The following is a 12,534-nucleotide window of genomic DNA, read 5'->3' as shown; positions in this document are numbered from 1 at the left end:
GCTCACCTAGTGATCTGCACTGACTGGAGGCCAATCGGCTTGGAGTGTTTGTCTAGAGGACCAATGGCCATCTATTGCCTTGGGCCACCCAAGGGCCAAGGAGTAGCCCTTCAGGATGTGCCCTCTGCTGGGTGCCTCTCCCCTTGTGCAGCCTCATTTGGCCTCTTTGCTCCCTGTCCTCGTGGGAGCTCTAGCTGGTGTCCCCCACCCCACTCACGTGCTGGCCCTGGATCTCGTCTCCTCTGGGTTTGTGCTTTTGGTCCACCCACAGAATTCGAGCATCCATGCACCATGGTGGCAATCTAAGTGACCATGCTTTGAGAGCTCCCCGCTGCCACGATACGCAGAACCTGGGCTGATCATCATCCTGGCCCATCTCCCCCCCACCCCCCCCCCAGCATTGTTCTTACCTTGGATGACACTTTTGTCCAGGAAGTTGCTTAAGTTGAACAGATTATTGCGTGATGCCAGGTACTGCATGAACCGCTGTGGGTCCAAAGGGCCAGGAAGCTGATGTTAGTCTCTTTCTTTCAGACAGAATGGAGTTAGGGTTGAGTTTGGGGCCCATTCAGGTTCCCTATACCTTTGATCTGGTCCAAGCAAGAAGTTAGAACTCATCCTCCCTGCCCCACCCCCCCACCCCGCTCAGAGGGCGCCCCCTAAAGGTGCTTGCCCTTATCTGCCCTACTTCCCATCTACCCACAGGCTACCTTCCTCCCTTGGGCCTTCAGGCTGCACCACCATCCCCTCTCAGCTATTCCCGAGTCATCCCCTGCCCCCAATTCTGTTCCCGAAAACTTTGGGAGAGGAAGAGTCTGGTCCTGTCAGATGGAAACGCACAAGGGAAAGAAGAGAGCCAAACAAAGTTGGGAGGAAGAGAGAAAGGGCCAACTCCAGAGCAGCCTCCACAGGAGCAACAGATTGCCTTCCAGCCACCTTGGGGAAGCCAGAATGCCCAGCACCACCTCTGGTGCACAGAGGGCTTCTGACCCTGCACCCCCAGGCCAAGGTCCCTGGGCCACTCTGACAATGTCGCCTGCACCTGGAGAAGGCTTTCCTCTACTGGGGTTCACCAGAGGGAGGCAAGCCCAGGTCTGGCCCCAGAGAGTCAGTGCTGTAATATGCACAGAGAGCAAAAGAACCAGGGGCTGCCCCCAGTCCTGCTGCTCCCTGGGAGTCCCTCCCTAGACGGTCATGGAAGCCATCATGCCCCCCAGGATGGATTCCCAACACCAGGGAACAGTGTAAAGGGTGAGGGGGGTCACCGCACTAGGCTCTGAACCTCACCTCATTGCCATACATCATGAGGTGGTGGGCCGTGATCAGAGCCTTGAAGACCACCACCCAGCTGCTGTTGGCCGTGCGCTCCAGGAGGGTGTCAGCTAGCTGGGGTATGCTCATGTTTAGCTCGTTCGTGCACTGGATCAGGTCTAAAGGAGAAAGAGGAAACATGATGGAGCCAGTCCCTGGCTCGCCATAACTGCCATAGCCTGAGGGCAGGCAGGTGTCCACGGCCATCCTGGGGTTCTGGACAGTGCCCCAAGTGCCACTCTGTGGCTCTGAGCTGCCCGCACCATCAGGCTCCTGGCTGTTCTAGGTTCTGTTCTCTGAAGAAAGGAGCTGGGGAACACCCACAAGGCAGGGCTTCCTCCATTCTCTTTGCCCTTGGCCTACTAACGTGACAGTCCCCGATCTGGCCAGAGTGGTATGTGGCAACCCGTGGGGGGTGCAGTGGGAGAAGGACACTACCGCACATAATCTGGGTTTGAATTAGAGTGGAAGAAAGGCCTCCGGAGAGCTCAGTGTTCCCTTCCAGGGGTCTGCCAGGAGAATCCAGACTTCCGAGAGAAAAGCTCTAAGTCAAGGAGGCAAAGTCCCATTCACCTCCAGGGGCAGGGGATCCCGGGAATACCAAGTCAGGCAGGCCTTATGGTCAAAGATGGGCTTGTCAAGCTGGAGGCAACGGGAAGGGGCCACTGGCTGCCCACCCACCAGAGGCTCTGAGGAACTCTGGAGAGCCTGGCCAATCAAGGAAGAGGGCAGGCATGGCCTCCGAGCCCTGAGGGGAGCACCAAGGGGCTGGGGCTTCGAAGAGCAGGCTTCCAGAAGAAGCAGGGTCTGAGCCCAATGGCCTTCAGTCACTTGGGCATGGTGGCATCCAGTGGCTGGGAGGGCCTTCTTTCACAGTCAGACATGCAAGAGCCCTTAGTTCTACTTCAAGTGCAGGGCCTAGAGGCTCGTTGTTTGCCCACCCCATTCCCAAGCCCAGCAGCGAAGACACACTGGTGGTGCCACGTGCTGGCAGAGGGAGGGGCCACCCAGCTAAAGGAAGTCTGGGAAGATCTTGGAAGCATGCTGGGAGCAACGTGGCCCAAATGCAGTCTTTGGCTCGCACCCTGGGTCTGGCCTGAGCCCTGAGTTCTGCCCCCGGCCTGCTCCTTCCGGAGCGGAGCTGACCAGCCATGAGGGGAACAGTGAGCGAGCACTCTGGAAGGGGTGGGTGCTGGCCACTGCTGCTGTGCCCAGGGCAGGCCAGTCCCAAGAGGACTAAGATCTTGGGGACTTGCCTGGCTCTGGGATTCTCTATTAAGAGGTGGCAGGGCACCCTTCTTCAGCACCGGGTGTGACCTTCCCCCTGCTAGGGAAGGGTGCAAAACATGGCTCTGATGGCTAAGGAGCCTCAGGGGTTCCCTGCCACCCACTCCCAGTCAGAGCCTCCTAGAGTCAGCAAGGGTCGTGGAGCACCTTCCCAGCCAGCCCCACTGAGGAGGGCACCGAGGCCCAGAGCAAGCAAGGGACTAGCCCAAGGTCATGTGAGGTTCAGAGTGTGAAGGAAGACGGCTACTGCGGGGTTCGAACCCCGGCTCTCCCCACCACCTGCACCTCAGCTTCTTTCTCCCTCTGTCCAGTCCTCCGCTCTGCATCCCAGCAAACATTCAAACAAGTAGCTTGCCTGGCTCTGGCTCTGGCCCGGCCCGGCCCGCCCCAGCCCCGGGCCCCGGCCCCCGCCCACGGGCTAGCTGCCCCCTCGGTGGGCACGCGGGGCGGGGGTCGCGGCCGGGTGGGGGCGGGGCTGCAGGAGAGGGGGTAGGGGCTCCTACTCACAGTCCAGGTGCTTCTGCTTGGGGCCCATCATCTCGTGGGTGCTCGCCTTGCACACGGCTTTGGCCACGGCCGAGCCCGTGACGCTGTGCTGTGCGGCCGTGATCCGGTCGGTGAGCGACTGGCCCGACATCGTGCCTAGCTACCCGGCGGCCGCCCGGGGTGTCCCCCGCTGGGCGACGGGCCGGGGCCGGGGGCGGGCCCAGGGGCGGAGCTGGGACCAAGGCCGTGGGTGGGGCGGGGCCGCCACTGCTGCTGCTCCTGCTGCCTCCGCCGCTGCCGCCGCCGCGCCCCGCCCCCGCCTCCCGCCGCCAGACGGGACTAACGGGATGTCCGGCGGCCTGGCAGTAGGGAAGCCTCCGGGAGGCCGACCGATCGTTGGCTCGGCCTGTCAGAGCGCGCCCACCTCCCTAAGATGGCGACCACCGCCTCCGCCGGCTGCGCGTCCTGGAACGCCGGGGGCCGCCGTTGGGGGCCGTCGAGGCGCGGCCGCTGGTTGGTCGAGGGCCTCGAGCTGCTCTCGGGGCCTGGGCGCTCCTCGACGGCTAGTGCCCGAGCCACGACGCGGGCGGCAAAAGGTTAAGGAGCCCGGGGGGGGGGGGGGGACGGGGGCGGGGCGGGGGCCGTTTTCACTGCCAGTCTCCAGCACTTTCCCCTCTCAGCCCGCCCCTCGGCGAGCCCTCGCCCCGCCCCGCCCCGCCCCTCCCGGGACCCGTAGCTGAGTTCCCAGGTGGAAACGCTCTAGCTGAAGTGAACAGTCGGCTGGCTCGAGCCCGCGTGGGTTCCTTTCGGCCGAGAGCTTGTTCAGGAGTCCCAAAACAAAGAGGGCTGGAGAGCAGCACGCATGCTCGCATGGCCTCGCTGGGGCTGCCCTTTCCTTCGGCGTCCCCCGCCCGCCCCTTCCTTGGAAGCACCCACGAATTCTTCTCGGAGCACGCAAGCCCGCCTCGACTCGAGGACGGGAAGCTCCGCCCCCTTCTGCCCACTTCGGGCGACCCAGCCTGGCAAAATAGGCCACATTTCGTGGAGCTTCCCTATTGCCATCCAGCAATAAAGGCAGGCGAGGCCGTCCTGTACTGCGAATGGCCCCATGCCCTACTTTATAGCCTCGGGCCGCGTCACTTTCCCCACCGAGATACTTCCACCGAGGAAAGAGCCCCGGCTCGCTGCCAACCCCCCAACCCGCCCCTCACCCTAGCCAAACAGAGACAGCCCCAAAGTACTGGGGCGCCCACTGGGCAGGCCAAGGGTACTGCAAGAATAGCCAGGCCTTAGCAATGGGGGCCCCTGAACCCCTCTGCAGGACAGCCCTGAGTACCAGAGACCTATTTAAGACCCACCGACAGCCCCGGAAGTTACTGGCCCAGAAGAGAGCGCCAACATTGAACGGGGTGTTTTCAGCCCTTTCCCAAAAGCCGGTGAGCTCCCAAAAGCCAGGCTGTGGGCTGGGGTAGAGGAGGCCTCCATCCCTACCCAGCCAGATGACCCTGAGCAAGTCGCTGATGCCCCCAGCCTCAGTTCCCTCCTTTGTAAAATGAGGATAAGAATAAGATAGCCCGCTCAAGACTGCTGTGAGGATGGGCCAAGAAGCACTGGCTGGACAGACACAGTGGAGACCCCCTGCTGGACTGTTGGATTCAAGGGAACCCCACAAGGTCCTGGATTGTTTCCTCTTTGCTCCTTCCTGCCACTGCTCCCCACCCCATTAACTACTTGCCCTCTAGCTTCAAACCTTTGCATGGTCCTAGGTAGCCTTCAGGCTAGTGCCCCCTCCTCCACTTCTTTTCACTTCCACGCTCCTCAAAAGGAGTCAATGCCAATGGTCTGTGCTGCCTCACCAGCCACAAACTGCCTGATGATCCTTTTGTCATTTAGTCTCAACGCCCAAGATTTTGCCTTACAGGTACTTTCTCCAAGGTCACCATACACCCTCCGGCCCAGTGACTTTTGGTCTCAGGCCTCCCTTCCCAGGTTCACTTGTGCCCCACTCTTCGGGACCCCTCTTAGGGCTCTCTTGGCAAAGATACTGAGAGCTTTGCCATTTCCTTCTCTGGCTCATTTTCCAGATGAGGAAACTGAGACAGACAAGGTTAAGTGACTTGCCCAGGGTTCCCCCAGCTAGTGTCTAAGGTGAAATTTGAACTCAGGTCTTCCTGACTCCAGGCCCAGCTCTCTATCCCCAAGCCACAGGCACCCTTCATCACAGGACCTCTGGCCAGAATCAGGTTGGTCAACACATCGATCAGAGCTCTTAAAGAAGGGGTTTGGTTTGTATTTATTTGGCCAAGGCCTAGCAGGTTGTCTGTGTGCAGCTTCTTTTAGCCAGGGGTGTCTTTCTTCTTCAGATGTGTTTCTTGTTTTTCCTTGTCTTTATAAACAGGGCCACGGAAGAGGAGCATGGCCAGCACCAGAGCCCCTGGCTTGGTGCCATGATCCCTCTAGTCTTTAACTCACACAGAGACCCATCGCAGGCTCTCGAAGCCACTGGCAGATGGATGGCGGAATGACAGGCACTTTTTCTTTGCTCATTTCTGCACCGACTTCCCGCCTTGTTTCTTGGTGAGGGTGGAGTGGTGTACTCTTGGCTCCTGCTGCCGCTCCAGTGGGCTACCCCACTTCAGCAGCAGCTGTCTTCAGGGCTAAGTGCGGTCCCAACTCCATCTTGCCCTCCTGCTTGGAATTTGAATAGATTGACTCTGATGGCAGTTATGGAGAGCCAGAAGATTTTCTTCCATTGGTTCAGAGCCACAGGGCTGCAGACTCTCCATTGGTTTGTGTTTTGTGCCCCATGAGTATTCTGCAAGCTCAAGACTGGGATAGGACCACCCCCCCACCTGAGAGAAAGAGAGACAGACAGATATGTGCACACGCGCACACACACACACACACACACACACACACACACACACACACACACAGCACAGGCCTCCTCCTCAGTGTGATCTGGGATCTCCTCCCAAGAGCAGAGAGTAAGAGCTGTCAGTATCGAACACCCCACTGCCACCTGACCCAGATCTGGGGCCTCTCCATACCCCAGGAACAGCCCCCACTAGGCAAAAGCAGACTTTTCTGTCTCCCTCGGATTGCCTGAGTGGGAAGCTTGGCTGGACATTCAGTTCACCCTCTCTCTCTGCCAGTCCTTCGGGGGCTCCTCCTCTTACCCCTTATCCAAGCTGGCCTTGGATCCCAATCACTCCTCGAAGGACTTCAAGTCGTCCCATTACACAGATGGCACCCAAATCTCTATCCGTACATGACCAGTCTTGGTGGCAAACAGCAGAGCCAGAAGGGTAGGATGCTTGGTTCTAGTCTAGCCGTCCCCAAAGGTGAGTGCTGGAGAAGCTGCCCTGGGTTTAGAGTCAGAGCAAACCATGAAATCATGGGATTGGCTCAGATGACAACAGAAATAACAGTTGATGTTTTTAAGGTACTCTTGGGCACCAGGCCTTGTGCTGAGCACTTTAGGACTATGATCTCAGTAGATCCTCACGTCAGGGGGGGAAAGTGCTACCATTATCACTTTACAGAGAAGGAAACTAAGGCACAGAAAGGTAGAATAACAGCTGGATTCCGTTTGATTCCAGGCTAGGGCTCTATGAACTGTGGCACCCCCCAGCTGGTCTCTGACGTCCCCTTTGCCTTTCCATTTCTTATTCTAGAACCTTCCTTTCTACCGAGTTCCTGTCTCTCGACCATTTCTTGGGTGACTGTGGGAAAAACACACTCCGCTATCTAGGCCTCAGTGTCCTCACCTGTGCAAGGAGTGGGTTGGCTTCTTCCTTAGATCTTTGGGGCTACAATTTGCTGATACTCTGAGGAAATTCTATTTGTTTCCCTCTTCGTTCCTGCTTTTTTTCCTGAGAACTATTACCGATAAACCACAGCAGGGCAGAGGCAGCTTGGCAGAGTGGATGGACTCGGGACTCCAGCGCTACCACATTTACTAGTTACAGGAGTTTCAACAAGCTGTTTGACCTCAAAGCCTTGGTTTCCTCATCTGGAAAGTAGAGACAATAGCCCACCACCTCACGGGCTTGAGAACCCCTAAGTTATAAACATTGAAGCCATCTTCCTGTCTAATCCCCAGCATGCCCTGGGCCAGCCTCCATCTGGTCTATGCCTTGGCCATTCAGATTTACCTATGTGCCCAAGAACCTAGCAACCCGTTAAAGAAAAGGATGCTTTGAGCTGTAGTTGCTGCTATAGAAGGAGACATCTCCAATGCTTTAACAGGAAGCAGGCCACAGAACACTTGTTGGTGCCATCCAGGAAATTCAGTCAAGTCCAGACTCCTTTTTAGGCCTCCTTTGGGATTTTCTTGGCAGAAACCAGAGTGACTTCCAGCTTATTTTACAGATAAGGAAAGTGAGGCAGTGAAGGGACTTCCCCAGGCTCACATAACTAACTAGGAAGCATCTGAGGCTACATGGGAACCAGGACCGCCCAACTCCAGATCTGGTTTTCTCTCCACTGGGCCACCCAGCTTGGCTGCCCCTTTGATCCTACCAGAGAATCCCATTTCCCATTTCCACTGAGCAAAGGAATGCCTGAGCTGGAGCGAGGGCCACATGCACACAAAGAGGCACGGCAGCCAAGGTTCTTCCATGCAAATTTATTGGTTTATTTATTTAGTTATCCAGGGCATTACTTCTGCCTCTGCCTCTGCTGTGCCACGCTGCCAGCGGCCTCATTCCAGCCTGGCCAGCTCCTCCTCTAGGGCTTTCTTCTCCTCCTCTAATTCCACCAGAAGCTTCCGGTTGTAATCCCGCCTGTCCTCCAGCCACTGCATGAGGGGGCCGCTGATGGCCGACATCTGGTTGCACAAGTTCTTGGTGAACACTTCAAAGGAAAAGAAACACAGGGACAACACCAAGAGGAGGGGTGGGGAGGGAGGGAGAGAGAGAGTTGGAGACAGACAGTAGAGACCGAGAAGAGAGACACAGAGATTGATCACTATTTAAAAACTGCTGTACCTATCAGAATTTCATCCTCCTCCTCTTTGACCCAAGTTGGACCTGGGCCTCCTGAGAGTAAGAGAGTAAGAGAGTAAGCCAGTAAGCTAGGGGAGTTGGAGGTGGGGGTGGCAGTTAGGGAGAAGGAAACTTCAGGGAGGCCCCTGTTGAGTGCCCAGCATTCCAAAGTCAGGGATCCCCTGGGGGCCCTGTGGCAGGCACACCACAACCCACTGTCCTTTCCCTCACCCTCTAGCAAAACAAGCACATGCTGAAGAAGGGAAGTGCCCCCCCTTAAGCTTGGGTGTTGGCAGGGGGCAGGAATGAACTCCAAGGGCCTGAGGCCCACCAGAGGAGGAGGTTTAGCCAGTGTATAGACATCGACACAGACACCCACCCACTCCCCCCCTCCCCCGCCTGGGTCGGTGGACATCACACCAAAAGGGCCATGCTCTCCTCTCGGCCTCCAGAAGCGCACTTTTTCCACATGGTCACAAAGAAGTCCCTAGGGATGTGGGGCAGCACAAGAGGCTTCTGGAAGGAGATAATGAGGCAAGCCTATCGGAGGGGAGGGGACCAAGCACAAGAGATGGCCTCTGCCAAGGCCTAAAGGAGGAGGACAATGCTATCAACAACAGCAGGCCACAGCTGGGAGACGGTCAGCCTGGCCTGCAAAGCCCCACTCAAGGCATCCTGGGAAGGTTTTTCCAGGCCAAATAGAAGACAATTATTTGATTCTAGAGGCAATGGGGAACTAGGAAGACAGAGACATGGAGAACAGGAGAAACACAGAGAGGGGGAGACAGAGAAAATAGGTTTGCTGACTCTCGGTCCCCATCTCCTCTGCTCCTTCAGCCCCAGATCTCACTCCCTTTGTCCTGGCTCCCTGGCCCATGTCTCCTCGCCCCCATCCAGCCTTCACACAGCTTCCAGAAGGGCATCCTTGGGGCCCCGGGGCTGAATGGGTCATTTCCCTGCTCCACAGTCTGAAATGTGTCCTCCCAGCCTCTGTGGGATGTTTAAGGCTCTTCCAAAGTCGGGGGGTGGACAACGACGACAATGGGACAAAGCCCTGTATCTCCTATTACTCCTAACAAAATTGATTTCCCTGCAAATCTGACTGACTGCTGACTGTCCTCTGACCTCCATGCACTGGAGCATTCTGGTTGGGCAGGGCCACCCTCAGTCCTCCAGCTTTCTGCTCCTTCCTTCCTGGGGATATGTATGGGGTACCCCACTCCCTGAGATGGGAGGGAGACGACGACAACTTTCACTTGTACCTCATATGGGCTCAGAAAAACGGGACTGACTCTCATGGTAACCCCATTTTCAAATGGGATTTGATTTTAAAGGGTATTCCTGGATCTCTGCTCCCCTACGTCTCTGTCTCCTCCTGACACCATGTCCATCTGTCTCCCCACCTCCCATCTCTGTTAAAGGACGTCTGCATCCAAAAGCCGATGCATCTCCATACAAATGATCTATTTGCCCCCAATGTCTTCTGGGTCTAAGCCTTAGGACTCTGAGCAACCGTGTCCTTTTCTAGAGAAAGCCAGAGGGCCCCTGAGTGGAGGCCTGCCCTCACCCAAGGGCAGCCTCCCATTCAGAGGCAGCTGGCTGGCCAGCCTCTCAGGCAGGAGGTGAGGGCTACCTTCTTGGTGCCAGCCAGGTCATTTAACAAGAGAGCAATGAGCCACCCTGCCTGGAGAGTGCGTCTCCAAGAAGCTGTGCTGGCCTCACACTGCCCAGCAAGGTACTTACCAGAGCCATTGTGAATCTTGGTCACTGCATCCAGATGGGTGAGGCTAGAGGGAAGCAGAGTCTGTGTTAGTGACTGGGCTTCTCTGGGGAACAACAATGGCTCCCCTTGGGCAGGCCTCAAGCATGAGCAAGTCCCTTCTCTGGCTCAGAGCTATGACTTTACTGCATTTTATGGAGCTGCCAGCAGGCACCAGCTCAGAGATGCCCAGGGTTACAAGGCCAATCCGGCCCAGTGGGCAACTTCAATCCAGGCCCTGCTGACTGTCTCCTCTTCCAGGGGGAAGGATGCCCCTTCCTCCAAATGCCCTCCCTCTGGCTCTTCTGTGGTGCCTGCTTCATCAAGACTGTCCCTGGGGGGTCCTGATTGCCACCCAAGCCATGTTAAGGGCATGGGGGAGACATGGAGAGCCCAGGATTGGGGGAGTTGGGTGATATCCTGAGTGGACAGTGGAGTTAGAAGTGAAGAAGGGTTCCTAAAGATGGGGAGACCTGGCGGAGCTGTGGGCAGCAGGGGGAAAGCAGCAGATAGGAAGAGAATGGAGCCTCAGGCTAGGAAGGAAAGGACTTGGGGTGCTCTGCCTGGAGAGACACGAGGAAAGGAGAGGAGGGGGGGGGTCCTCTTCCCCGGAGCCTTGATGGCAGTGAAGAAGGTAAGAATGATCTTGAAGGACTGAGACCCACAGGAGTGCAAGGGTCAGGAAGCCAAAGGAGAAATCTCTGCTCTGGAAAACAGGAGTACAGGGGTTTTCAGAGGGTGGTAAGGCAGGCCTAGGGGGAGAATAGAGGCCTCACCCAGGGAGAGAAGCAAGAAGGTGCCAGGGAGGAGGAATGGGTCGAGAACCCTCAGTGGGGTCAAGAAAGGACAAACTGGTGGTGGACCTGGCCCACCCTGCTGCATCACCCCTCCCTTGGAGTCCAGCCCCTCCAAACTCCTGGAAATTGCCCCCAGATAGCTCCTTCCTTTACTGTGTCCTTCTCCCTGCCCTGTGGCATTCAGACCACTAGACCAGAAGCTCAGGGAGGCCGGGCACCGGGATTTACTCGATTCCAGAAGCATTTAGCAAGCACCAAGTCCTGTGGCAGGGTGAGAGCAGGTGGCCATGGGTGATAACCCCAAATTGCCCCAGGCTTTCTCCACTGGTGAACCAGTATTCTCTCCCAGACTCTTCCCAGTGGACTTTGTCCATCCCATATCCCATTCTGCCAGGGAAAAGACGAAGAATAAGAAGAACAACAACAACAGCTATTATCTATCCAGCATTTAAGATGGGCCAAGTGTCCTCTCATAATGATCTCACAGCAACTCGGAGAGGCAGATACCACTGTTATGACCCCCATTTTAGAGATGACAAAACTGAGGCAGGAGGAGGTCAAGCGGCTTGCCCAGGAGACTGTCCCACAGTGCCTCGTACCTGGCGGGCACCCAACAAACCCCTGGAGGGAAGACTACTATTCAGGAGATGTGAAGCACAAAGCAGTGTTACTGGCTTGATGTCTCCCCCATTGTGGGGGCCTGCATCTGAAGAGGCTACATACGGGAGGGAGCCAAGGAACGAATGTCTCAGTTGGCCAGGTCCACGGAACAGAGACTTAGCGAGTGGCACTTTGGAGGTCAGTCAGCCCCAGAACCCATGCCTCCCTCTCCCCAGAGCGGTCGAGTGAGCAGAATTAGACTGAGTCGTCCTGGGCAGGGCTGCTTTTCCCATCTGGCCTTGTGCCCCTGGTACAGCACAGCTGGCTGAGTAATGGCTGCTCACTGCTTCTGCCCCACCTCAGGTGGGATTAGGGGGCCAGCAAGGTGGCTCAGTGCATTGAGAGTGAGGCCTAGAGAATGGAAGTCCTGGCTTCCAATCTGAGCTGCCCAGACACTTCCTAGCCCAGCCTTTTACTGCTCTTCCGCCTTGGAACCAGTACACAGTATTGATTCTAAGACAGAAGGGAAGGGAAGAAAGCAAGCAGAACAGAATAGCCCAGAACTGTTGTTTGCTTCAGGGTCCTTGTATCTAAAGAAGCAAAGATCAGCTGCCCTGGGCGCTGAGTCCACCTCTCAGGACTGGGAATACCAGCCTAGATCCAGCCTGTGGCCATTTAACTCACTTGCAAATCCCCTAAGTCTACCCTAAAGGGACAGAGAAAGCTCAGGGCAACACTAAGGTGGGGGCCCATGACACTGGTACTCCCCTCCCTGGTGTGCCAAGGTCCACAGCCTGCCACAGGTTTCTCAGAAGGTAGTATGTGGCCATTTCTAAGTAAAGGAGAGGAAGGAGGCTGGTGGACAGAAGGGATTCAGGAGGCCTGGCATTCGAGGCCAATCTCCATGCCTGAGGAGGGATGGGGCCTTATCCTGTCTCTGTGTCCCGTTTTCCAACATGGACCCTGGGGACCACGATGCTGGTTACTCTGATGAGGTAGATATTCTTTCTGCCAGCCCCCAAGAGGGGATAGATAACAAGTGGAAGCCAAGCACACTCTGGGCTCCCATCGATGGGAAGGTGGGAATACCTGTGGATTTTCCGGTAAGCATCTTGTTCCTCCTGGCACAGAATCCTGGGCAGTTCTATGGCGGCTTCCAGGGACGCTTTCCCCATGGTTTCTTGAGGCACAACGTGGAGAGGGACATCAACTCTCTCATATCTGTGAAAGGGAAAGTGTCAGAGGTCACTCTGGCTGGCCTTGAACCCAGGACACCTACTATGTGCAGGGTCAGTCACCTTGCTGT

At 56.7% G+C, this 12,534-nt stretch overlaps 2 protein-coding genes across 5 annotated transcripts in view; both read right to left on the bottom strand.

Annotated features, from left to right (window-relative positions):
- Positions 1-3,673, bottom strand: part of VBP1 (VHL binding protein 1) — a 50,496-nt gene extending 46,823 nt beyond the window's left edge. Inside the window, exons 1-3 of one of the 4 annotated variants that reach the window (XM_056808860.1) lie at positions 3,106-3,673; positions 1,288-1,430; positions 411-486 (exon numbers count right to left, since the gene is read on the bottom strand). In XM_056808860.1, the coding sequence (XP_056664838.1) occupies positions 411-486; positions 1,288-1,430; positions 3,106-3,235 (349 nt within the window). In that variant the 5' untranslated portion in view covers positions 3,236-3,673. The remainder of the gene's footprint in view (positions 1-410; positions 487-1,287; positions 1,431-3,105) is intronic. The other 3 variants (XM_056808859.1, XM_056808858.1, XM_056808857.1) reach the window with 3 other exon arrangements.
- A 4,026-nt stretch (positions 3,674-7,699) lies between these two features.
- The window catches only part of BRCC3 (BRCA1/BRCA2-containing complex subunit 3), a 29,689-nt gene continuing 24,854 nt past the window's right edge, over positions 7,700-12,534 (bottom strand). The window contains exons 6-8 of the mRNA XM_001368974.5: positions 12,318-12,449; positions 9,816-9,859; positions 7,700-7,941 (exon numbers count right to left, since the gene is read on the bottom strand). Coding sequence (XP_001369011.2) covers positions 7,790-7,941; positions 9,816-9,859; positions 12,318-12,449 — 328 coding nt within the window. The 3' untranslated portion in view covers positions 7,700-7,789. The remainder of the gene's footprint in view (positions 7,942-9,815; positions 9,860-12,317; positions 12,450-12,534) is intronic.

Source organism: Monodelphis domestica, chromosome X (genome assembly GCF_027887165.1).
Source record: "Monodelphis domestica isolate mMonDom1 chromosome X, mMonDom1.pri, whole genome shotgun sequence".
Lineage (NCBI taxonomy): Eukaryota > Metazoa > Chordata > Mammalia > Didelphimorphia > Didelphidae > Monodelphis > Monodelphis domestica.
This window is presented reverse-complemented; position numbering and strand designations above follow the sequence as displayed.